The 27,821-nt window shown below is 39.4% G+C and overlaps 1 protein-coding gene across 1 annotated transcript in view; it reads right to left on the bottom strand.

Annotated features, from left to right (window-relative positions):
* Positions 1-27,821, bottom strand: part of GUCY2F (guanylate cyclase 2F, retinal) — an 82,398-nt gene that overhangs the window by 39,506 nt on the left and 15,071 nt on the right. Inside the window, exons 4-8 of the mRNA XM_007105795.2 lie at positions 19,656-20,010; positions 18,197-18,281; positions 14,270-14,366; positions 9,881-10,012; positions 4,538-4,627 (exon numbers count right to left, since the gene is read on the bottom strand). Of these exons, the coding sequence (XP_007105857.2) occupies positions 4,538-4,627; positions 9,881-10,012; positions 14,270-14,366; positions 18,197-18,281; positions 19,656-20,010 (759 nt within the window). The remainder of the gene's footprint in view (positions 1-4,537; positions 4,628-9,880; positions 10,013-14,269; positions 14,367-18,196; positions 18,282-19,655; positions 20,011-27,821) is intronic.

The following is a 27,821-nucleotide window of genomic DNA, read 5'->3' on the forward strand; positions in this document are numbered from 1 at the left end:
AAGGATTAATAAAATTGATAATCTTCCAGCAAAACTGATCAAGAAAGAGAAAACACAAATTATCAATATCAGAAATGAAAATGGGAGCATCACTACAGATCCTAAGGCTACTTAAAAGATTGCATGAGCATATTATGTACAACTTTATGCCAGTAAGTTCGACAACATATATGGAATGGACAACTTCCTTTTAAGCCATAACTTACTGAAACAGGTATAAGAAGAAATAGAAAGTTTGAATAGTCCAATATCTATTCAAGAAATTGAATCTGTAATTTAAAATCTCCACACAAAGAGAACAATAGGAAATGAATTAAAGAGATTCAAGCAGAGAACTGACAAGATCAGGTTTGATTTTGATTCAGATTACAATGTGGAGAAAATATTTGACAGTGATAAAAGTGGATATGTGTAAAGACAGTTGCCAGTGGTTGCTAGGGTTTAGGGGGAGGAAGGTGTGAATAGGCAGAGCATAGAGGATTTTTAGGGTATTGAAACTATTCTGTATGTTACTATAATGGTAGATGCATCATTATGCATTTGTCAAAATGCATAGGATGTACTACCCTCTGAACCCTAATGTAAGCTATGGACTTTGGGTGATAATGATGTGTCAATGTGTGCTCATGGATTATAACAAATGTACCACTCTGGTTCAGGATGTTGATAGTGGGGGAGGCTTAATTTTTCTGTGAACCTAAAACTGCTCTAAAAACTAAACTGTCTCTTTAAAAAAAAAAAAACAGACAATTGCAGTAGCTCTAGTGGGTGATGATGGTGGCTTGGACCAGGATGGTAACAGTAAAAATAGAGGAAGAGAACATTGGACTTTTAAGAAAAATGGAGAAGCTCTGAAATACAGGTTGTAGAAAGTGAATTAACTAATGAAGTATTATAATGGACTTAAAGGATAATTTTAAGGGACATTTTAAGATGGAAACAATATACCTTGTTGCATGACTTTCTGCCATAATACTTAGCTGTTCAGATGCAGGCACAAAGAAAGTTAAGAGTTAGGGTCATCCTGAATATGAGTTTTATAAGTGTGTCCAAAAAGACAGAAATAAGAATGTGTTCAAACAGTCAATTATGAAATCTAAGGTGGGCATGAAAAAAGATAAAAGAAGGGCTTGTGGGATGGGAGAAAGTAGAGGTCAGTAGACAGGAAGACCCAATGTAAAATATAGGCACAGTTGAAAGAAGAGAAGGCTATAGCCAGAGAGTGTGATGTTTGAATCTATGATTTTGGAAGTGAAGCATTTTCAGTAGCAATTATAGATAATGACAAACCCCAAGGTATAATGATAGTAGTGGGTGGCCAAATTGAAATGGAAGAGAAGATGATTAGAGATTATATGGCAAGGAACTAAATAGCCAACATATTAGAAGGTACAAGGAGTATGCCACTCAGTTCCAGATGATGGGAAAGAACATGAGACTGGGAGATAGATACAGCCTGATTTTCCTGCATACATCTTTGCAGAAGTTGGGACCCTAAAAGATGTTGGAAGTCATCAGTCCTTTGGCCTTCTGACTCCAGCTGTTTCCCTTTAAGGAATATCTATCTGACTGTACACGACTCCCTTCTATAGCTGGCTCACCAAGATGTGTTTTCCAGTCTGGCCCCTGATACTCAGTCCCAAAATTTTAAAATCATGAAGGCACATAGTAGTCAAAGCAGTGCTGGATTCACAGTGATAGCATCGTCAGATCCACTTTCTGCTTCATAAAAGTACTAGAAAGGAATTAGGGCCTTTCACATGGTAAATTCTGGAAAATTGGCCTTCACCCTAGAATTGAGTTACTATCTGCACCTGACATAGTAACACAAGTTAGTAAGGGGACACAAAAAGATGTCACGAGGATAATGGGAGCCAGTTTTCTAACTGTTGGAGAAAGGAGTTACAAATACGGAAAGGGAAAGGATAGAATGAACTCTGTGACATTCAATTACAATTGGAGGTATTAGATGGATGATAGATAGATAGATAGATAGATGATAGATAGATAGATATAAATGATAGATAATTGAATAAAATTAAAACCACTGGTATAAATGTATGAATAAATAAATAAACGGTAGAGAAGGTAAGACTCTTTCTTACAATACAGAGCCAACAAATAAACATAGAAAGAATGCTAGAGTTAGAGAATCATCAATGGATGCTAAAATTAGTAGGTAAAAATTTGATCAAAAAAACAGGATATTTATACAGACTCAAAGTATCTCTCTACAAATTATGTATTAATTACAATGAGGAAAAAATAACAGTAGCTCTACAGTGGCAAAATCTGGTAGACACCACCTAAGCCAAGCGATAAGAGTTAATATCACTAATAATGGGACGATCAACATTATGTGCTTCCTAATACAAAGCACTGAAAAGTACATGCATCACTTCTGTAGCATTCTGGCTGAAGATGCATAACCTAAATCTAACCATGAAGAACATGGAAAAAACCCAAATTGAGGGACCATCTACAAAATAACTCAGCTGAATTCTTCAAAAAATATCAAGATAAAGAAAAACAACAACAACAAAATGCTGAGACTCTGTTTCAGATTAAAGGCAACTAAAAAGACATGACAACCAACTACAATGTGTGAACTTGGATTGGAAACTGGCCCAGGAAAAAATTAGCTATAATGTATTATGACTAATGATAAAATTGAAATATGAGCAGTAGTTTAGATAATATTACTGTATCAATGCTAAATTTTCTGATTTTGATGATTATACCATAGTTATATACAAGAATGTCTTTGTTTTTAGGAAATAAACACTGAAGTATTTAGAGGTAAAATGGCACGATGTCTACACTTTACTCTCAAATGGTTGAGAAAAAAAGAATATATAGTCATCCCTCAGTATCCACTGGGGATTGATTCCAAACCCCTGAGGATACCAAAATCCATGGACGTTGAAGTCCCTTATATAAAATGATACAGCAGTACTTTGAATTTTCCCTTGAAGTGGTTGTAATATCTTCCTGATTCCCTTATATATTTAATGATTTAAACAAAACTTTTGACATGTATTCATTTTGTATTTGTGCGAGAATCATGATTTTGTCCTTTAAAAAAATAATAGTTAACACATAATATTGGTTGTTATCGAACAATGTAATAAATACTTGTCAACTTAAAAAAAAACAAAAATAAAATAAAATAGTACAGTAGTCCCGCCCTCCGTATCCGTGGGCTCTGCACCTGCAGGTTCAACCAATCTGAATTTGGTTAAATCAAGGAGTGCAGAACACATGGATTCTGAAGGCCGACTGTACATAAATTTATAAATAGAGAATGAAAAGCACCAGGCAAAACGTAAACAATTGCTGAATCTGGGTAGGATATACAGTAGTTCCTTGAATTATTCTTGCAGCTTTGCTTCAAATTTGAAATTATGTCAAAATTTTAAATTACCCAAAAAAAGGTATCATGGACACACTCTACCTTGGGTCTTCTTATTTCCATACTTCTAGTTTATCAGCTCCCCCAGGTTTGGCCTTGTTTGGCTCCATACTTTGGATCTAGCTCTCTGTTTAGCATCCCAGATCATCAAACCAGTGTGGAACTGCTTATTCTAGCTCTGACCTTAGTCCCCCTTCTGGATTCATCTCTCATTATTTTTCCTTCAGCTCCAGGCATCAAAACCACATGTAAGGGAAATACCAAATCATAACAACTCATTTTGATCCATGGGGCACATTGGGTCCCTCATGGGCTGTACCTCTTCCATTTCCCCATTTCCCTTGTTTTCTCACTTGTACAGCAGTCTGGATGTAGCAGGTGTCTCATTCAAACCTATTGGATTGATTTGAACTGGCCTGATTCATAAATGTGAAGAAATATATCATTATCTCCTAGAAATCCCACTTTCATGAGTCTGAAGGAACCAGAGACAGTCTCCATAAATCTTTTATGAACTCAAAGTTCAAGGAGGAGTCAATTTTAAATGGTTTGAGAGGAAACATCATCATCTCTGCCTTATGTACAGACTGCTTCCTTAAACAAACTATCCAAGGACTTTTTTAATGTAATTGGTGGGATTGGGAAATCACCATTTTTCTTATGTAAATAGAAATTACCAGATGACTTTTCCAGGCCTGACAAACGGAGATTTTGAACGATTATGGGATATGTACTTAATAATAATCAGATACCTACCATTTTACAAAGAAGCTATATGTCAGGAAACGTGCAAGATGCTTTACATGTATTATCTCAACCCTGGGAAGTAGACATTAATATACTCCTTTTACAAATAAGGAAAGTAAAGCTCAGGGAGTTTAGGTGACTTTCCCAAGTTAATATATCTCTTAAGTGGTAGAGCTGAGAAGTGAATCCTTCATGTCTTTCTGACTCCAGAGTCCATACTTTTGCCATTGCATCATACAGTCGTAACGAGTCAGTAGCTACCCTATAGTTTCCCTGCACTGATCTGTTAAAGGGTCTTCCTAACAGCTGGTATTAGTTACTTTGGAGAAAGGATTGGTGGTTTCAGTGGGAATATATATAAGAGAGGGTTTCTCATACCATTTCAAACATATCACTTGCACTTGATTTGATGGATTTAATGTCTCCAAAATCTCCAGAGGGGAACTTTTTCAGCCACACCCAATCACCCTAGAAAGAAAAGGTAAAGATTGTTGGTGAGCCTTAGTTGCCAGCAGCTTTAGAGCAATGTCCTTTCCACATGAAGAGTTTATAGTTAGACCATCAACCTAAACAAGCGTTGTTCCTCCTCTCTCACCCTCCACCCCATGGACATTCTGTATTCGGAGCTAAAAAGGAGGTCACAGAGAAGTTAAAGTTTAAAATTCCAATTAACTAAAGCAGGGAAACAATTGCAGGGATGCAGATGCCATAAAAGAAATGATACTGCTCTCTGCAACGACTTCCTTAACTAACTGCAGAAAGTGCCAGGTCATTTCACTCATTCATAGCTAAGTGATGTAGCACCAGGTTTCCTGTGATTAATGGTGATGGTTAGCGGTTGCAATTCTCACTGCCTTGAGGCGTCTATGTCGAGAGATGTAGTGCAGGAGATGTAGTGCAGCAAATGTTTCCTGCATTTACCTTGATCCATTTTTCTCTTGTGGGACAGGCCATTTGGGGGGTCTGTTATGCTTTAATCATAAACTGATTGGCTTAAACATCGATTAAACATTTTTTATTTGGATGTACAAATGTACTACCATAGTAATAGAGTAATCTAGACTCTTTCAGAAGTCTATTTCTGACTTTTTAAGCACAAAACAGCTATTGCTAAGGCTGCTGTCAAGTCAAAAACGACAATTATTTTACTGTCTTCACTTTAACACCAGTGCCTGATAGATAATTTCCTTCTACGTGCATAGCCTCAAGGATTCATCAGTCACCAAGCCCTATTTAGTTTCTGTCCAGCCCAAATCTGAAAAAAGCAAATCATAGATTCCTTTTTCTCTGTAATAATAATAATAATGCCTTACATTTGCACAGCGCTCTCTCCTCTTCAAAGTGCTTTCATGTCTATTACCTATAGCCTGGAGATTCCATTTCAGGCTGCACCAATTTTTCATCAAGTAGAGATAATAAAGCAGAGAGCTCTGTACAGTCAAATTCCGAGAATAAGAGAGTGTAGCCACTCTCTTATTATGGAATATATCCAGCTGTGGCACTACATCTGGAGACCAGCCGGAGGCAAAGGCTAATAATGGGAGCTGCAGGCATCTGAGTTACTCGCCGTACTGTGTTTTAGAGGGTATCTTCTGGCCAAGGAGCTCAAAACCCTTTAACTAGGAAATGGCTTCTAGAGACCTTCAGCAGCCGAACAAAACTGTGCCAGCCAGGCTCACACCCACAAAATTCAGAAAGGTAGTCCAGGACCAGTGCCTGCCTGTAGCAGAATGGTCAAAGTACCAAAGGCAGCTTTCCTGGTCTCTTGCCCAGCAATTCCCTGAGTGTGGCCCTAGACCAGTTACATCACAGTCACTTAGGAACTGGTTAGAAAGGCCCATTGTAAGGCCCCACAAAATCTAAAGGATTTTGCCCTTTAGAGGGATCAAAGGCTGAGGTTTAATCTGAAAGAATAAACTCTAACTGGGAATTTACAAAGTCAGCCCATGTGTGGGTTATACACTGATGTGCATATAGTAAAGCCTTCCCAGCACCTTTGCAATTATATTACTTGGACCATGGTCACCGCTAGCCTTTATGGCACCTTTGTGCTAATTAGAAAAGGGTGCTTTCCCTCAAGTAAAAAAATAAAGTGAGAATATTATTTTGCAGCCTGTGGCAGCCCTGTGATGTTGGGCAGCAGCCCCAGCTGTATATATCTGTGCATGTACCACACTCTCGTTGACTCATACATCCTCCAGACACCAGGGAAAACACTCCACTAGCAGCTTCAGTATTCTGCGTACCACCAAGCCCTGCCTGCCAGGTAAGGCCTCTTTGTCAGGTCCGCCACCTCATTCCAGAACTAGGCTGAGAGGCCAGAATCTCTTTGCTCACTCCTGCACCACTCTCATATAAGTTACTATATGTCTACGATGTGAATAGTACCCTCTTAGAAGTGGTTCCCTTGTGCGGTGTACACCCTGAATATCAGTACTGGCAGCCCTGACTCTGCCGATAGCCAGTATCTAATACCTTCTTCCTGGAGTCCACCCTATTGCCGATATGGGTCCGCTTTCTCTCTTGCTTATTAACTTTTACAAGTAGTCAAGCAGAGCTTTTTTTCCTCCCAAATCACCAAATTTGAGGGCTTCATATTTAAAGAAATTGAAGCCTGAAGAGATTAAATGACTTGCCCAAGGTCAGAAGGTTAGGTAGTAACAGAACCAAGGTCTTCCATCTCCCACTTTGTTGCTCTTTCCTCCCATGGGCTTTCTTTGGTTTGGGGGATTTGTGTGTGTTTGTTCAAAGATTTAAACAATTCTCATGAACTTTATAAGCAAATGTTTATTAAGTCTGTGTGTATCCTACTTTATGAGTAATGAGGAAAAGGGAGGATATGGGCAGGTTTTATCTTTACCGCGCATGCACTATTTGTTTTGTTTTTTCTTTTAAGAGAAAGAATGATAAAATACTTCACTCATCATTAACTTTTTAATTAAGAGGAAGAAACATCAAACTCTATCCGCTAAAGTTTTTAGAAGTAATTTAAAGTCCATCAGTTTTGCACTAAGGCCATGTTGTATTAACTAAGAGTCAAGACAATTAAGTTCTAGACCTGGCTTTGCCTCAAATTCAGGGGTGGTCTTAGGGTAGCTACCTCATCGGCCTGAGCCTCAGTTTCCTCACTGATAGAGCTGGACGACTTAGATGATTTCTAAGGTCCTTTTCAGCTTTGATGATCCAATTCTGTGATGAGAGAGAAAAGATGGTTGGTGCAAAGGAGAGGAGTGGAGAGAGAGCTATATGGGATATAGAAGGTGGGAAGATAGAAAAAAAAGGCTCTGGAAAAGAGAAATGAATGGGGAGGGTGTGCGGGGGAGAGACAGAAATGAGACAAAGAGAAAAACACAGGGAGAGGTTGAGGGATAGAAGGAGCCAGAGAATAAAGAGGGAGGATCAGTTCAGTGGGTTCTCTCTGAGTGTGTCAGGGTTGCACTACTGCCCACCTCACCCCCTCTCCCCTAAATTGTGGCTATTAGAACAGATCCTGACACGTCCCCATTGCAACGGCCAGTCATTGCTCTTTCTCCCCAGCAGTCTGCTCAGCTGGCTTTCCTTTTACATCTCACAGAGTATCTCTGAGATAAGGGCTGATTTTCCTGTACAGTTCCGAAGGCTATGCATCTGTGTGTCCCATCAAAGTGTGAATCTGTGTCAGTGTATTACAATGTTATGGCATGTCCTAAAGAAGCCTGTCCTCTGTTATTAGGTATCTGCTACTACAGGCACATTGTCTGGAACTTCCACACCTTCCAGTAAAAATTCTTATGAAAATTCGGTTTATTCTAAACTAGATAATGAATCTTTAAAACACTCCTAATAGAGGGCTGTTTCAGAAGGCACACTGGACCTCTTTGTTTGGTCTGTTGATTCGATTGACTACTGCTCTCTCCCGGAGTCCTCTTTAGCTCTAGCTAGGCAGTTTTCTAGCTTCAACTGTCTTCCTTTGCACCCTGCCATCAGCCTAATCTTGACATCATGGTGTGGTATTATTCTCACCAACTCCTTCCTTTTGTGCAGATAAAGTCCCCCTTTGGCCTACACAATTCAGAAACACCCATGATCTGACTGACCAACAACAGTCATTATGGGAACTAACTCAACTGTCTGCTTCCTTCCAAAATGAGGAAATATCTGACAAATTCTTAAAGGCCAATTATATACAGATGTTTATTTTCTCCCTTCTTAATTCTACACTATCACCTTCCAGCTCCACCAATAAAACATACCACAATTAAACACATAAATTCTTCCACAGAATCAGAGAATCATAGCATATCTGAGCCAGAAGAGGCCTTACTCTTAGTTCAGCAATTCTCAACCCTGGCTGCACATATAGGGGAACTTTTAAAAGAAATACCAATGATATACCAAATGAATCAGAGTTACTCTGCCTGGGCATAGGTATTTTTTTAAGTTTCCCACAGAGATTCTAATGAACAGCAAGATTAAGACTTTAGTTCAACCCCTCAATTTACAGATGAAAAACCAAGAGACTGCCTTAGGTATTGAGATTTACTTCAGAATCTTAGAGATGTCAATATATTTGTAAAGCCATCAGCCCCATTCCATTTGACATTCAGAAGATTATCTTGAGATTATCTTGCCTTTGGTCTTTGAGAGAGTAGAACTGTCAATTCCCCAATACCTCAAGTTTACATTTGAATCAAATCTCCTCTTTGATTAAATTAAGTTCAAGGCAAGGTCCAGAGGTTTCCTGCTCCAAATTTAAGTCAACACACTTCAGGTACACTGAGAAAATATATGCCATGCTAATCTTGGCATTTTTATGTAGCTATAAATTATTTATCCAATGAAGGAGAGCATTCACTTGGAAAATCCAATGGTGGACAACCTAAAAACTCATTCTGGCCTGTTTTGGACTTTCTTTGTAGTTACTATTGAAGTTGAGAGTGTTTGCTGCTTTTGGGAGTATCTTCAAACAAAACAAGGAAACCATACTGGGAAGGCCTTACTTAGGAGGGACAGAAAGGCAGTCTAGTTTCCCTTTTACCCCCTGCTTAACTCTTTCCTGCTGAGAAGAAACAGTTCGTCTCTCTAACTGATGCAAGATTTGTTCTGGTTGCCAAATTCCCGTATCTTAGAACAAGGGGTTGGGGGTGGTCTCTTAAAGCTTGAAAGACAGAAATTTAAGTGAAATAAAAAGGATTTCTATTTTAGATATCAGAAGGTAAGCTTTTACTGCAAGAGGAAGTACAGGCTGAGAAAAGGAAAGAAATGAATAATTTTTTAAAGATTTCAGTAATATCAGAGAATAACAGGTAAAGGAAGAACAAGCAGTATTTGAAGGGAAGAGCTTGCCCCAAGCCTTACTCTATATAAGCATGTCTCTAGACATCCCATCACAAACAGTTCACTCAGGAAGTCATTTCTTCTATTATTATATCTATGTCTTCTGGAATGAGTGACATGGTTAAGTGTTTGGGCCTCACGAACTTTTTTACGCATTCATAGTAAATACGTGGTGTTGAAAGATCAATGAAGTTGGAAGTAAGTTGATTAGTTGCCGAGGAAAATCATCGTCAAAAATGTCAACCAAACAAGTCTGTAAGGGGATAATGGACAAAAAAACTTAACAAAAGGAAAGACTTACCAAAAGCCTCAATATTTTGGCACAAAGACTAAGTAAGTCCTATGTGACTGCCTCATTTTAAAACCCAAGAAGGCAGCAGATTAGATAGCTGTTGGATATCCTACCTCATAAATCGCTATGTTGGAGTTTTCATAGGTAGCTGGAGTCAGATTCCCTGAAGAAAAGGAGAGCCTTGGGGACCTTCCACTTTGGACCTCCGACGTGATCTGGAAGCTTACACTGGCACGACTTCCTCTCTGTGAAAGGATTAGAAAAGAAAGTTTATGAACAAAATTATCGTGATTAAGGACAGAGCATTGAGCTATGGTATAGACACTGTGCTTACATGGTATTTTTTTCTTTTTTAATTCCTAAGAGAGTAACTCTTATGAGTTGAGCTCTATAAACATGAGATTGATTAATTTTTCCTATCCCCAGAATTATTTTATGCTATGATTGGTTCTGTGCTTCACCTCCGTATACCACAATTCACCTCCACATACCACAAAAGAAAGGCAAAGCTTTGCAGATATTTCCATCTCCTAGAGAAGATTAGAGCCATGGATTTTTGGGGACAAGAAAGAATGCCTGTCATAATTTAATTTGGGACCCTCATTTTATAGACAAAAATGAGAAAAAGATGAGACTCTAACATTTTGAAAAAAATCAACAGAAAAATTAGGACAGAATCCCACTGTTCTGGCTCTTAGGCCTAGCTCTTTATTTTATACCATCTTGAATGGCATCCTTTTTTGTGCAGGCAAGATTAATGGCAAAAGGTATCTCAGAAAGCTATAAGATGGTAGAGAGTGAGAAGATCATCTGCCCGTGATTTATAAGTCTGATGTTTAAATAGGCCAAATTTCTTATTCCTTTATTTGTTAATTAGTACACATAAGTCTGATAAGAGAGGGCTAGGAAGTGTACAGTTGAATGACAAAAGGAAGAGTTATCTCCAATCTGTGTTAACTTTTAAAAATGAACATCTTCAACTGAACTTAATATCTTTAACTGAACCAGCAGACGTACTTCATATGAAGAAATAATAAGTCAACAAGTTCCTCATATCCTTCTCCACGTCTCTAAATATGCCTTTCTTAAAATTATAGCAATTCAGAATTAGCAGTTGCATTTGGTATTGTCTAGGCCATTCCCCACCACCAACTCCAACACTCTCATTTTACAATGAAGAAACAGAGACCTAGAGAGGGACTTAGGGACTGGAAGAGGAATGTAGATGTTATATTTCCAGTCTTGTGTTCTTTGTACCACACCATGCTTTGTTTCACTCTTGCTTGCCAATAAAAATTAATCTTAAGTAGTTTCACACACTCTGCCCTTAACAGTCTTTGATAAACTGAAGATCACCAGTTGATCTAGCCCCGAGTTCAGTTCATTCTACCAAGACAAGACTATCACAAAGCTCCAAGGCAATAGTAAACTATACTTAGCTCCTAATGTGTTGAAGTCCCAACAGCTCAAGATTCAGACAAGGTGGAAAACTTGACTCTTCACATAACCCTTGCATCAACCTGAACTCTCCTCAACAGAGCAAGGCCAGAGAGGAATCCACTTCCCTTTCATTCTTTATTTTCATATCTCAGCAGGAGCACCTAGATCTGTATATTGAAATATAAACCTCTCCATGAAGGGCAAAGGAGAAAGCAAGAGAATATGCCAAAATCCACATATATTTGGGCTTCAGCTTCACTTTCTTCTAAAAACTTCCTTTCCTGACCTGACTTCTACTGACCTGCCAATTTTTCTAGACTGAATTAATTTTTTATTCACCAAGAGTTTACACTTTCAGACATTCCATTTGGATGAAATTCTTGGCTTGGCTTCTTGACTGATTAGACACAGCCAGCTGCAAGTTTGTGACTACACAGCAGTTAAGGAAAATGTATGCTCCCCTTATCTTCTTCCATCAGAACCCATGATACAAGCCAAGTGCCAAAAAGGATCTAGAAGCCAAGGGCTATGTCTAGGTAATGCCATCCCTTTCCACCTGGGAGAAGAAAGAAGAAGAAGAAGAAGAAGAAAAAGAAGAAGAAGAAGAAGAAGAAGGAGAAGGAGAAGGAGAAGGAGAAGGAGAAGGAGAAGGAGAAGCCCTGTAAGGCTATCTATCCCTGTTCCTATTCATTTTTATCACTCATATGGTGAGAAGTGGTGATGATTGGTTTTTTTAACTCTCATTATGTCAGAATTTATGCACAAGTGAAAGAAAAGATCTATTACCATGAACAAGATTTTAAAACCTTAGGCACTTTGCTCATCTGAAGGTAGCACTATTCTGCTATTTATGGTGATTTTTTGAGAACTGGTATGAAACCCAAATATATTTTGTGTCTCAGTAGGAAGGAGAGAAGGCATAGGTGGAGGAGGTTTTATATTTACTGGACTACTGCAAGGCCTATAAAAAGGAGAGGCTAATTCAGTCCAAAATTGAGCTATGTTTATTGTTTTGACACTTTAGACCCAAAACATCTAGTTATATTGAATATGAAAAATCCAGACAAATTCCACCACTTGAGTTCCAGTGTCCTCTGGTGGCTTCAAAAATAGAGACTAGGGCTTCCCTGGTGGCGCAGTGGTTGCGCGTCCGCCTGCCGATGCAGGGGAGCCGGGTTCGCGCCCCGGTCCGGGAGGATCCCACATGCCGTGGAGCGGCTGGGCCCGTGAGCCATGGCCGCTGGGCCTGCGCGTCCGGAGCCTGTGCTCCGCAAGGGGAGAGGCCACAACAGTGAGAGGCCCGCGTACCGCAAAAAAAAAGAAAAAAAAAAAAATAGAGACTAACATCAATAAGTTTTGATGGCATAAGGGCAGAATGTAGCTTTCAGCCACAGTGATCATTTTGGCATTCAGCAATACATTTCCAGGAACATGATATCAACCTTACAAAAGGATCTGGTGATTTAAACAAGTAAGAGTTAGGGTTGTAATTGAGACTTAAAGCAAACAGCTGAACTTTTCATTTGATTCCAAATGCACAGGGTATTATCATGTAAATCCACTCTCACCCAGCCAACAAGTTAAAGCATACGTTTTAGTGTCACATTTAGGCAAGTGATCAGTTCTGTCACAGAGATAATTAATTCTCAGATCTGGTATGCTGGTGTAGCAAAAGCAAATAGCACATAAGAACAATGTGAGGTGTGGGAATCCTCTCCCTACACCCTGCCTCCACCATACTAGAATTTGCAAAGACTAATGTCTTTATTTTGACCACATATACTGGGCACAAAGGGGCACAGTCTCCTACTACTAGCTGCATTGGGCAAAACTCTTCCCTACACATTTTCTTTTCCAAGCTCTTGTTTGTGCTGTTTTCTCTGCCTAGGAGGCCTATAGGGGCGAGGCAGGTAATATAAATTGATGAAATAAGTTGAGTATAAGACAATAGAGAGTGATGGGAACTGTGTCAAACTGCAGACACCGTTTTTGCAAATTCTTCCCAAAATGGCAACTACTGAAGAGTTTCAGCCAGTTGCCACAATGATGCCCAAAGTTGATAGATCTTCCAACCTATAAAGAACATCCAGAAATCCAGGTTTTTGTGTATAATCTCACAATTCCAAAATTCTGGCTACAATTTTTTAAAACCATAAAGGTCAGACAAAAGTGGTTACCAGTTTGTGACCTGGGACGTAGACAAATCCTCTCCCGCCTTCTTTAAGACCCAGATTCGGTGCTGGGTCTCTAAGAAGCCTTCCTCCACTGATCTATCTCCTCTTAAGTTCTACCATATTTCTAGTGTCCTTTGTGCAATATGGCATCTACCGACTCGTATGGTATGATTTGTCTCTCTGACTTGACTGTAATCTCCATGAAGGCAGGGACTACATGCCATCTCTTACAAAGCCTAGCCCAAGGCCAGGACATAGTGGCAGGCACTCAGTGAAAATGGCCAATTACAACACAATCACAATCAGAAGAGAACCCCTGGTGACACTTAACTTTCTTTCACTAGTTGATTCATTCACCATTTTTAAGAGCACCTATTACACTATCAGCACCACATCAGGTGCTATGGGCTCACATTCAAACAAAAGAGATGTACCTCCACCGTTCAGGAGCTAGCAATCACATGTTGAGTCCAAATGTACAAAAAAGGGCTATATGAAGTCAAAGCTACACTATTGCTCAAAGTGTGCTGCATCACTTTCTCAAAACTAGGACAGCACTATCCAATAGAAATGTAACATGAGCCACATATGTACTTTTAAGTTTTCTAATAGTCACATTAAAAAACCAAAAAAGAAACAGGTGAGGTTAATTTTAGTAATATACTTTGACCCAATATATCTAAAGTATTATCATTTTGACGTGTCATTAATATATTTTAAAATTTTAATGAGATATTTTACATTTATACTGTCTTCTAAGTGCAACGTGTATTTTACTCTTATAGCACATCTCAGTTCAGGCTAGCTACATGCCAAGTGCCCAATAGTCACTTGTGGCGTGTGGATACCAGCTTGGGCCGTGCAATAAGAGAAAGGGATGCTCCTTACCTTACTGCCAAAGTGGGGATTGATAAACGTCACATCCTCCAAAGTCAGTAGAATTCTGTTGGGTCCTTTAATCAACTGGATTTTATTTATACGACGTCTGAAACAAGCATACAATCAGAAGGTCACAGGGGGCTGGATGTTTTGCAAACCAGGGGTAAATTTGCCCTATGATAGAAGTTTAAAAATATACAAGATAATTGAGAGAATAACCACACAAAGATGTTTACCACAGTATCCACAGCAAAGAGAGAGAACGAGCCTGGTCCTCATAACTTGCAATGTTACAAAGACCAAAAGAGAAAAGTGAAAATGCTATTAAAGAGGTATCAAAAGGGAAAGTGCTGCATGGGGATGGTATCCCAGACTAATAAAACAGTGATTCCACATCAAGGGTACATTCAAAACAACACCTCTGAATACTTTTAAAGAACTCAACACACCTTTTCTCATATGCCATAGTATATATTCTGATAATACCAAGGCCAAGAATCATTAATCTCCATTTTATAAATACAAAAAACACATTAAAGAAACAAAACAAAATTACGCAAATTATGTGAGATCCCATAGCCTGAGGCAGAGCTGGGACTTGAATCCCTGGTGTCTGGCTGTGGGCCCAGATTTCTGCCCACAAGACCACTTGTCTTGCAAAGTTGCATCTGTACGTTGCCAAAGCAACAGGTTGAAAAGTGGAAAAATTCAATCAGTTGGTTGCTTTGTCTACATGATTCCAAACAAGTGGGCTGACTGAGTTTTTTTTTCCTTTGACTGAATTGGTCTCTTGTTTAAAGAGTCTTGTCTCACAGTTTAAACCTGATTCTCTCCAAACATGCCCATTAATTTGCGGTGAATGCAATTATTTCTTACAAATCAATTACTAGACACATAGGAGTTTATGATGTCTACCCACACAGCCAGGTGGGTCCTCAGTTGAGCTAACTGAGCAACCTGAGGACCTGAAGGGAACCTTGGATTAGTCCGTGTGGTTGTTTTGTTCTGTTTTGTCTTGGGGGCTCTGATAGCTACAGTTTGGCTTCACTTTTTCCATAACCCCTTAATGGTCACCCTGTGGAATGTATTAAAGCCGACAGCCAGAATGGGGAAAACAACCACTGAATGAAAATGCTTTGTCAAGTTGCTCTAAGAAGTCTACAGTGTCACTGTAGCTTTAAGTACCGGCAACCCAGACAGTTTTTCTCAGTGATTCTACTGATTTGTAAACAAACAATTAATGTGTTTCTAATTGTCTGCCAACAAATATGTCCCTTATCACTGTGGGAGCTGCTGCCCTGCAGAGAAAATTAAAAGAGCCCTGTAGTGAATTCTTGGGTAGAGCACATGAATCTTTTGGCAAAGTAAAGTATCACTCCCTAACTTATCTATTTCATATGCGCAGTGAATTGTCTTAAAACAGGCACACCTGTAAAAATAATCATGCTACAGAATACACTCTAGTAGGAAAAAAACTGGACTCTCAATCCAGGGACCTGGGGTGTAGTGCAGATTCTGTCATTAATTAGCCAGATTACCTTGGATAAATAATTTAACCTCTTCATGCCCCAGCATCCTCATCTATCTAGCCAGATAATAGTCCTTGCATTACTCGCTTTATAGAGTTGTTTTGAAAATCAAATGAGATAATATATGTGAAAGTGCTCCGAAAAGCGTGAAGCACTATGAAAGTATAAGAGCTCATTATTTTCATTATCATCATTAGTATTACAGAGCACGGGAGAGCTTAATAGAAAGGCGAGGCAATCTGGTTCAGAGTAGGGAGAAAGGAGGAGTTCAAAGAATCCTTTGTTTTGGGGTGGTTGGGTTCTTTGCACGTCTTTCTTTCTGAAGAAAAAAAAAACTTAAACAATCAAAACAGAGAAAAGGAAGGAACAGAGAGCCACTCTCCTGCAAGTAATCACCATCTATTACAGAAACTCATCAGCCGCTCAGCTCTTCTGATTGCAGCCGCGGTGGGCAGAGAGAGGGAGGAAGGCAGCAGAGAGAGGGCATCTTTTGTGCTTTGTTAACTGAAGAACCAAGGCCCAAGTGACTCTGGGAAATGATGTGCCTCTCTCCCATCTCTGAGTTTTCTGTGACCACTTGAAGTACCAATTGTCTCAAACCCATTTTCCTCTCCAATCATTTTCCTCTCCAGTCTTCTTTGCCCTTCAGCCCACAAGATCCAAACAAACCCTCGCCATGACTTTTTTTTTTCTTTTTTTCCTTCCCTTCCTGAGAATTGAAGGTTGGGCTCACTCTAAGCCCAAAAAACCCAGTCCATTCCATGGGAAAGACCAGTGAGATCAGTCATTTGGCGGATAGTGGGGGGGGGGGGGATTGACAAATAAACAGCTAAGTGACTCCATTTTCCACCTTGCCATGGCATCTTTTGGCATTGGGGAGCCAGAGCCTATTACTCTTCAAATCTCCCTAGAGGGGGAAGATTTTGATTGGAGGGCATTTATTTTCACTAAGTATCTCATGATGGTAATTAAATACTTTATTCTTTGGCAGCGGCTAAAGGCGTTAAATTTCTGTTCTGAGCAGAGATATGTCACAGTCATAGAAATTGAAAGAAAAACTTCCTTTGAACTACACTATTGTCTGTATCAAGTGTGCTTTAACAATGCATAAGCTACCTACTATTTTGTGTGGCTTTATGAAGTTTCTAATACTGAGGAGATGTATAATAGTGGTTTTTCACAGCGATGCTAACATTCTAACACTAAGAGTAACCCCTGTTATAGTTTCAATCCAGGATTTTGCAGACTCATTAGAACATCAGAGCTGGAAGGGCTCTTAAAGATCATCTAATCCAATTCCTTCATTTCACAAATGAGAAAATTCTGGCCAAGAGAGATTAAGTGCCTTGTCCAAATTTACACAGCTACTTAATACACTCTAGAAATTTTTTTTCTTGGAATTTTCCAAAATAGCTCCACTCCATTCCCTACCAAGCTCTTGTCATATTGTTGTTAGGACCACCCACAAAGAGATAACAAAGGTGTGGTTTGCAAGGTGGAAAGGGTAAAGTGGGAGGGGTATGGCTGACTTCATTTTTCATTTTTCCCAAATCATCCTAATGTGGGGAGGATCCAACTGTTAAAATGCAAAGATTATAAGAAAGGGGTGTCATATTAAGCCATCTTCAGCCATTTATCCCTGATCCTGAATTAGTTCATCAGAGTAGACGGTCATGTATTAAATGAGCTGAGGGAGAAAAACAAGGACTTGATGATGTTGATGATCAGCTGGGATAGTTTTTGTCCAAGGAAGAAGGACAGTAAAAATCTGGAATATGATACCCTGGGCAAAAGAGATTACTGTCAAAGTGAGGATCCTGGGCTCCCAACAATCAGCAGGAGAGTCCCACGTGCTTGGGAAGGAGATGAGATTTACTGTTTCTTGAGCACCTACTGGGAGTCAGGTATTGTTCTAGGTACAATACTTGCTTCAGTTTATTTAATTCCCACTACAGTCCTGTGAATTAATACCATTATTCCTAAATATTAGATTCTAGCCAAAGTCTGCCTAATTCTTGGAACTTGTTAAAAGATCCCAGTCCATACCTACCAGTCCATACCATTTGAGGAAGGAAGTGGTTATAGGAGACTCTGCCAGTGGAAAAGGGAGCACAGCTAGGGAGTAGGCAGGCCCTAAAGTACTAGTTCTCTTATTTCACGATAGTGTTGAGAGCCAGATCTACTCACAGGCGACAACACTGACAACACAGCTGAGGAAGTTATTCTTGGCATCATGAAAACACTTCACTCTAAATGGGGCCGGTAGGGATGGTAAATCACTACGGAAAAAAGAAAATCAGTGGGTCATGTAATGAGGCAATTGTACTGAAACATGACTTCCCAGAAATCAATATTAACAAGGCTATAATGGGCTTATGTTTTTATATACAAAAAGAAAAAAATGTACCTTATAAAGTAAGCAAATCCATTAATAGACAGCAGGGCTATAAGCAAGGCAAGGCAGACCATCACAGCAAAGGCAGGGTCGATGCCTGCAGAGAGGAAGAGGAAGAGGAAGAATGGCATCAGAAAGAGGCTGTAAATAAAGGGCACCACTGAGCGACTCCTCGTGCTTTCTGGTGACTCTAAAATCAAGCTACATCTACCTAACTTAATTCTATTTTTCTCCAGCACAGTCTGTCTTGTTGACTTTATGGACACAGAAAGCAATTTCACTGTTCTGAAGCAAAACCACTCACCACTCTGACAATAACAGATCACATGAATTAAGGCTGACCCGGGTGTTTCTTTGGAGAAAAAAAAGTCCACGGATGGAAAACTTTGAGTACTTTAATTTAAGTTGGACAGCAATAGAGTTCTTGAGAATAAATATGTTATCTCACCTGCGAAGGGTATTATGTTGGCTTCATAAACTAAAAGACCTTTTTAATTCACCTGAGCCCACAGACCTCGTGAATTACAGATGAAAAACCTAACACTTGTCCTTCAAGGGTGAGTCTGGTTTTGATAATTAGTGTTTTCACTAGGATGTAAATTGTCCTCTGTAAAATCTAAGTATTTGGATAGATTACTAAGATTTCAGAGGGAAATATATGATGAGGCAAGTAAAGAGGTAGCTGGGTATGTCATGCTAAAACAAAATAGAAGTTGAAGTCTATTTCAAAGAGATGCATTTGGTTTTAGAAGGGTGTGGGGTACACTTGCATAGGAATAGTATAGATCCTTCCAAATTTCCCCTCTGGCTCTCAGAGATTGGATGGAGTTTCCCCTCTTCCACAAACTAGAGGAGTTCCATCAGTCAATCAAATGCAAGTATTCATGGGATGCCAACCGTGTTGGGTGGTCGGAGGGTATAAGAATTATTAGCTCTAGTCCCTGCCCTCAAGGAGCAGTCCATTTGGGAGGAAGAGACACAATCAATACACAAGAAACAACTGAAAAGCAATTTTGTGCTAAGCTGTGAGGCACAGACGTTTAGTTCAGAGAGGAGAGGGTGGAAAATGGTATTGCTGTGGTGGAACCTGATTGAAAGGATTTGGATACATCAAGGGAAGGACAGGTGAATTTTCTAGCAGGGGGAACAGTCACAGATCACAGCCTACAAAAGACCAAGAAAAAGCATCATGCCTTCCTCTTATTAGAAAAACCTCTTTGGGAGTGGGATCCTTTTAAAAACAGGTAGGGGGGGGCTTTTAAATTGTGGATGGTTATTCAAGGCTGCAAAGTACCTATCATTGTCCTTATTATTTTAAATTAACTATGTAGAGTGCCAAGATGTGTATGTCACCTAAATGCAAATGACTGATTCTATGAGTGTCCCAATATTAAAATATGCCTTCTCCTAAAGAGGTTCCCTGTAACCCAAGCTGAGCCAAATTGACTACCATTGATTTTCCATTCCTTGCCTCCTTGGCAGATCTTCCCTTCTGTGAACCAGCATTTTGCATCTGCTTGAGGGGGCCTGCCACCAGGGAAGTGAATTGGGGTCTCTCTGAATCGTAGGAGCTCTGTTTCCATGTCCACAGTGTAAGTACTGTGGAGTTCCCATTCTTTCCAGTTGGTGTCCAGGATTACATATTCTGAAATTCCATTTCCATTTGAATCTGTCCTTATCAACTGGTTGAATCCATAGAACTGCATGTTTCTGGAATGCTGAACCAGGCTGGCAGCACTAGCCCGTCCATTTTCTTTCATAGCATTATTCATGGCTTGTGCGATAAAGTAAATTGAATTGTAGATGGTTCCAAACAACGGTGAAACCTATTTTTAAAAATTACAATTATCTTGAGCCCTAGTCACCCTAGAGCAATCTCAGAGTGTATTCCAAGCCTGTGTTCATTATTAAGGGCTGCACGTCTGAGTGGAGGTGAGCTATGAAGACCCAGAGGAAAAAACAAAACAAAACAATTGTTTCTCAGGACTTGCTTGGTTTCTCCCTGAATTTTTCTGTTTTTCTCCCCCAGGCCTTCACATCTTTAAATATATCAAATATGACAATTTTATGAGCAAACCAAGTCATACACAATACATTTTTATGCTCCTAAACTAAGATAGTGATTTAGAGTTATAAAGGGCACTAAAAGAAAAGTATGAAATAGACAAGAGGCGCAAAGGAAATTGACCAGGTTAATTACTAGTGCATTATGCATGGTAAAATCATTTGGTTGGCACTACTAGAGTGGTAGGTGTATGTGGTAAGACTATAAATAATGTGTCTCCACAGTGCAGGTCTTGTGTCCCAACTTAGTTCAAAATGGCTATTCTCTTAGACACGTGCTCCCCAGAGAAAGTGAACACTAGAATACAGTTTTAAACATATACCCCAACTCATACACACGCAGACATGCACACTGACACACACACCCACAAATACAGAGCCAAATATTGTTGTGTATGGAGAAAGTAGGTTTTAATCAAGAAATCCCATATCCTATTGCTGTGCAAAGTGGCAAAGCTTTGGTGAGAAGCCACTGTAAAGCAACAAGGCTGCTACAATGGACAGCATGACTCTTCCTCTCATATAAATATGGTAAAAGCAACAGCATTTGTGTCCTGTGTCTGATACCCTGCTCATTAACCTGGTAAGTTTATTTTTGGAACAAACCTTGTATCCTTTTTCCAAAAAGGTGGGGAAGAAGAGCAAATGATCCCTCCATACTTCCTCCCACACTGGCCATGGCTTCGTGGCTTTTCACAACATTTCACTTCTAGGATGGAGTTCAAGAAAGCTATGGTCATGCCATTTTACTGAGCTTCAGGGAAAGCTGATCCTTGCTACTTTGGTTTCACCAGGTCTAGAAAGCTATCCTCCTGTAACAATCTGCATCTGAATAAAAGGGTTTAAAATTGAGTGAATCATTTTTGTGTTGGAAATACAAGTCAAGATGCAGAGTGGTGTAGCAGCTAGCAAAACACTGCCATGCCTTGTAAATGTAGAGCAGAGGGTTTTCAACCCTGGCTGCACATTAGAATTACCTGAGGAATGTCAAAAATACTAATGCCAAACACAACCCAACCAACAAAATGAGACACTTTAGGTTAGGAACCCAGTAATCAGTATTATGAAAAGCTCCCCAGGGATTCTAATATTCATACAGGGTTCAAGACCAACAGTATAGAAGAAGACACACTGGCCTGGGGTCTTTTCCTAATGCCAGTATGTTGGGAGAGTTACTTATTCCCTCTCTCTGGACTTCAGTTTCTTCCTCTCTAAAATGCGGAGATAGAATCATGAATGTCTAAACCTTGGGAGTCATCTGGTCTAGCTATCTTACTTCCTAGATATGAAAGAGAGACCTAAATAAGTTAAGCGGTTTGTCAAGGTCAATTAGCAAACACTTGGTCCTGTCCAAAATAGTCATAAGATTTTGTTCCATGCCAAAATGTCCTTGAGATATGGTCATATTTAGTCCTATCCAAAATGTCCATAAGACATTTGGTCCACACCAAAAGGTCCTGGAAATTTGTTCCTACCCAAAATGTCCATGATCATATTTGGTCCATGCCAAATGGTTTTGGAGAGGACCAAATATCAAGGACCTTTTGGCATGGACCAAATGTCTTGTGGACCAAATGTTGATGGACATTTTGGTCAAGACCAAATATCAAGGACTTTTTGGTGTGGACCAAATGTCTTATGGATATTTGGGACAGGATCAGATGTCCTGCAGTGGTCATGGTCACTCACCTAGGCATAAAATCAGGACTAGAACCCAAGTCTCTTGGTTCTTAGTTTATTTTAGCATTCTTGATTGAAATAGATGTTCTCTGTGGTCTCTTCTAGTTCTAAACTCCTGTGAAACTTCCCAAATCTTGATCTAGTCCAGGGAGAAAATTTAGCTTGCAGACTTTTTTGTTTGGTTTGTTTATAGTTTCTTCTTAATTTCTCTGATCTTTTAACATTGGCATGCCGCACAGCTCAGTCCTTGGTCCTCCCCTCTATCTACACTCACCCCCTTGGTGATCTCTTCTGCTCTCATGGCTTTAAATACCACTCTATGCCATAAATCTCAGGTTTACACTTCCAGTTAAGACCTGTTTCCTAAATTCCAGAGTCATATAGTCAACTGCTTACTTGGTATCTCTACTTAAATATGAAGTTTCAGTGTACCCAAACTCAAACTCCTGATCTTTACCCCAAATCTTCGTGCTCCATTTATGAGTCTTTCCAATTTTTGTTAAAAGCTACTCCATTCGTCCAGTTGTTCAGGCCAAAGACCTTGCCCCAGTAACAGAGCATCTAATAGCAGAGCAGAAATCAACATCTCAGTCTCCTGAGTTTTATTCCAATGATCTCCCTTCACCACCCTGCTTTAACACACACTATAGATAGAGGCATGGTGAATGGATGACATGTGCTGCCACCAAGGCATCCACACTTAGTTGCCTAGCACACACTGAGGTCCCTTCAGGGGTTTTTACTAACTCCCCCTCCTGACATTCTCAGATGATCCATTTAATTGTATTTAGGATTGCTGCAAGAGTCTGCCTGTTTTCTGGGGCTTTGGTAGGTTATGACAATAAGTGAAGGCTGGAAGGTAGAGTATAAAATCAATACTAGTAAAACAAATGAGTAAGAAACCACAGGGCAGCAAGACCCTGACAGCAGGGAGAGTGCTAGTATTCTGTTTTGAAAGGCACAGAGCCTTCTGGGAAAGGGACTGCATCTAACCTACAACGAAAAGCAAAGATTAAAACTCTTAAAAACATCATCCTCACCTCTGAGCTGACCCATCGCACAGAGTTTTCAGCTGGCCAGCCTATGCTGCCCTTGGTGCTCTCGGATTGACCCTTGTTAGAGCTGACTGACAGCAACTCCCCAAGATGAACGAAACCTGAAGCTTGTTCTTCAGGATTCTCCAGCCTCCACCACATACCACACACATACTCACACATGCACGTGTACACACACACACACACACACACACACACGCGCACGCGCGCGCGCGCGCGCGCGCGCACGCGCAGAGCCACAAAAGTATGGTAGGGGGACTTGAAGCTAGGAAAGAACATAGCTGTAGCAACAGCATTTGGTTGCAAAAGAGGGGCTGTCACTATGCCCCACTCTTGCTGTGAGGCCTTAGATTTGTGTTCTAGCTGCTTTGCGTTGCCATTTTACCTGCTGTGCCTTTCAGCAATGGTAATTGCCCCCTTCCCATAAGCCAAAGGCATACTCTGTTAGCGTTGGTAACAAAAGCTCTGTAGTTGCAACTGCTGCAAATAATGAGAAAAAGAAGAGACAGAGGATGGGACAATGAAAGTAAGGACACTCTTTACAACCCTCTGTCTTGGCTTCTGACTATAGTTCTAAAGAAGCAAGACAGGATTGGCAAGACCTTCTGTCAGGCAGATGGCCTTGTTATATCACAGGTCGGAATGGTGAAACCACTGATGACTCAGTCTATTGGTTTGGAGTGCTGTATAGACCTGAGCCTGAATGAATGAATGAATTGTGAATAAATGAATGATAATTGAAACTTATCTTTCATTGTTATTCAGTGACTTTAGCTAGCTCTACCCTAGGCTTTTTTGGAGCTTGTATCCAGGAGAACAAGGTCTGGGTCAGGAGCAGTGATATTTGAATTTGTTCAGTTTAATGGTTCATGGTGTCATCAAGTTGACTATCATCAGTTCAGATTTACTGTGCTTAAAAGACACAAAACGGGTTTCCAAAGAATTTTGTCCTTGGAAGTATACATTAAAACACCTGGCTTGGAAAGCACCACTTGAAGGACAAAATGGCAACATCACCTTTGAACAAAAAGCCAGGTGCATACAAAAACCAAGAAACCAAAGGGTAATTGAATTCTTGTTATTAAAGGTGGTACCTCCAATAATGCATGATCTCAACCCTTGGACTTAGCCAAAAAAATGTCTAATAGCCTAATCTGTTTGATATGATACTCATGAAGATAACACTCTTATTTTATATAGAATGCAGTTCAAAGACAATTGTAGCCACTGTGAGCTGCAGGCAGGCTTTTCTGACAACCTGTCTAGTGGGCCCCATCCTGGAATGTTCCAGTCCTAACCGCATTGCCTTCGGCCTAGCACCCCCCTGCCAAGCACCCATATTTATGGTAATGGAAAACAATAGGTGTAGGAGCTTAAGGTCCCCCGTGCTGGCTGAGAAATCCAGAGGATTTCTTTTGCTTAGCCAAATAAGGCCACATTTGGAAAAAAATATCCAAAATGTGTGTTCTAGCAATATGCATTTGTAGCCAATAGAATTTCATTGAAAACAAGCATTGGGAATACAATGAAAGAGAAGAATGCAGGAACTAAAACCTTATTTCAGAAGTCTTTTTGTGCCAAAATATAAAGGTACAAAGTGATAATCCTTGCCGAATCGTGCTGAGACCAAATTAGGAAGTTTTTCACTAATGTCCCACCCCCCCAATCTCTCCATTCTGATTTATTTTTCTCTTTTCACAGGTCCTCATAAAGCCCTATCACCTCCTATATCAGAGGAAAACAATCCAGTCAAATCAAATACCCATTCAAATCAAACACCCATTCAAATCAAAGTATTAGTCACTTAGTAATGTCACTTTGAGTAAAGCACTAGACATGGGACACGATGTATTTTTTTTTAAAGGCTAATGTGTGGTTAAATGGTCAGGTTGTATTACTTCAGGTAGTAGACTTGGGTTGGAATCCCAGCTCTGCCACTTGCCAGCTGTATGACCTTGGACAAGTTACCTTGAGCCTCAGTTTCATCACCCATAAAATGGAGTTGATAATACCTAATTTGTAGGCTTGGTCTGAGGATTCAATGGAATCATTTACGTAAACTACCTGGTGCAGAATAATCACTGACTACATGATAGCTGCTATTGTTTGCATTTAAGAAGAGGAACACAGGGCTCTGGTAATATCATCATGGAAGTTAGTGTTCAAGACCCTTGCTTCAGTCTTGAATTTGTCACAAATATGTAATAGAGTGTCAGTTTTGGACCCAGTGTCCTTAGCACCCTGAAATGGTAAAACTGTTCCCCTTCACTGGAGGAAAGATCTTGCTTCTATTTTGTTTTCCATTATATTACCAGCAGAGTGCCAAGGCCATCATAATAATAAAAATAACAACATTAACAATAATAATGAAAAACATTTATGGAGGAATCATCAGTGCCAGGCAAGCTCTTTATGTGTATTAACTTATTTAATCCTCACAACAACTCTATGAGGTAGGTACTATTATTATTCCCAATCTAAAAATAATGAAAAGAAGATACAGAGAGCTTAAGCAAGTTTACAGAAGTCTGCCTTCAGAGCCCATGCTCTTAACTACCATGTTATATCTGAGCTTAATAAAGAAATGCTAAGTTAATTCATGGACTGTCATTAAACCCACCAATAAAAGAATATCATATATACCTTTTGTAACTTCTTTTTTTTCTTTCATGACTTCCCGATTAAAGATAGCAAAATCAAGATATTTTTCCTTCACTCTCTTCCTCCTCTCAAACATCACTCCCAAACAACAAGGAGAACAAGAAACAGAAACAATAAACCTCCATATCTAATGTCACTAGAAGACAAGTATAATCTTGACCACAGAATATGAAGATAGAAAGCTGCTATAGGAGTGGTAACTGATTTAGCAGAGTGGAGGGTGATTAAATCTAAGTATCTGAAGAGGGGAATATTGGTAAGCAACAAGCAGATTTGCTCCCTGTGAATCCTGGAAAGGCTTAGGAATTAGAGGCACTATGTACAGAAGTGGAGGTTAGGCAGGGCATGAAAAGAGGGATAGCTTTGAATGTCTGTGTAAGGAGCAGTTAGACTTCTGCTATCCCACTTCTACGAAGGAGAACCAGATCTCTGCAGGAAACAGGTTAAACTGATTCAGAGCAGCTCCAGAGCTGGGACACTTGACCCAAATGACAGTGAGAGTGGGGTGGGCCATAAAAAGAGAGTGATGAAGTTAAAGTCTTCAGACTTAATGATGAGAATCCCAGTCTACTTCCCCCAACATGGCTCCTAGAATAGTGACAGCCAGGATTACAACTCCCAGGAAGGAGATTGAAACATTCTTCTCTGAAGAAAGTGACTAGCTCAAGAGGCAAGATCTACAGGTATTGGGAAAAAAAAAAAAACAAGAAACAGCTGGCAAGCCAATTGCCCTATACTGAAGCCTACAGGTCAACATAACCATGTACATACACTTTCAAATACTCCTTTTAAAGCTTCACTCTTAAAAACATACAGATAGCCAGGATCATCAGACATTTAAGGAAAGCTTCCAAGATTAAATAGAAAGACCAAAACAAAGAAGCATGAAAAATTAGGAACTGAGGAAAACACAAAGAGCAGAAGAAAACTTCAAAGAAATTATAATGAATATCTTCAGAGAAATATGAGAAAATACTGTATTCAAAAACAGGATGCTATAAAAATAGAATAATCAAACAACTAGAATCAATTCTTGGAACTTAAAAATATGATAGCAAAAAAATTTTTTAATCAGCAAAAGACTCAACACAAAATTGAGGAATTCTTTGAGGAAGAAAAGCGAAAAACAAAGATATGGGTGATACAAGAGAACTAATAATACAATGAAAAAATCAACCCAGGCAATCTTATATCCAACTAATAATATTTTCAGAAAGAGCAAAGACAATGTTGTTGAGGAAATTATCAAAAAAAAATAACATAAGAAAATTTTCTAGGCAGAATGAGCTTCTAGATTGATAGGTCCCACCAAATATACAGCATAATACATGTCAAAGACCCAGACATAATCATGATATTTCATTACTTCAGGAATAAAGAGTTAACCTTAAAAGTTTCCGGGAGAGATAAGGAGGAGTGAAAACAGGTTGCTTCAAAGGATCAGGAATAAGAATGATGTTGGAGTTCTCAACACCTATGGTAGAAATAAGACAATGTGCCATGTCTTCAAAGTGCTGATAGAAAATAATTTTTAACCTAGATTTATATATTTAATCAAACAATCAATAATGAAGCTAGAATAAAGACTCTCGGTGCAAAATTTCAAAAGTTTACCTCCTGTATACCTTTTTCAGAAGCTACTAAAGGATGCACTCAACGAAAATGAGAGAGTAAACAAGAAAATGGGAGTCATGAGAGTCATGAATAGTGAATCCGGCACAGAAGAAAGAGAAAGCGAATTTCCAGGGTGATGAAAAGAGAGATCCTACCATAACAGCTGTACAGCAGCCTTAGGGAACAAGTTTAGATTGGAATAGGAGGGCAGAGAGCCTCAGGAAAAGCAAATGAAACTGATAAGGCATTTAACAGATTTTGCTGTGTATAAAATTGTTTTGAGAGGATTCTACAGCTTTATCAGACAGTACAGAAAGACTTAGAAATCCAAATTAAGGTAAACAAATTAAAAAATAAAGCAATTATTAACTCCAGTAAAAATCAAAAGTTATACTTGAAATGAATTATTACCATAGTATACCACATGGATCATCTATGAATGATATTTAGACAGGTATAATGTTAAAAACATAAAATATGAATTTAACTAAAAATTGTGACATAACTATATTGAGGGTCTGAAGGAGGGTAAGGAAGTATATAAGTGCTAACAATCGTCAACT

This window comes from Physeter macrocephalus, chromosome 21, assembly GCF_002837175.3.
Source record: "Physeter macrocephalus isolate SW-GA chromosome 21, ASM283717v5, whole genome shotgun sequence".
Classification (NCBI taxonomy): domain Eukaryota; kingdom Metazoa; phylum Chordata; class Mammalia; order Artiodactyla; family Physeteridae; genus Physeter; species Physeter macrocephalus.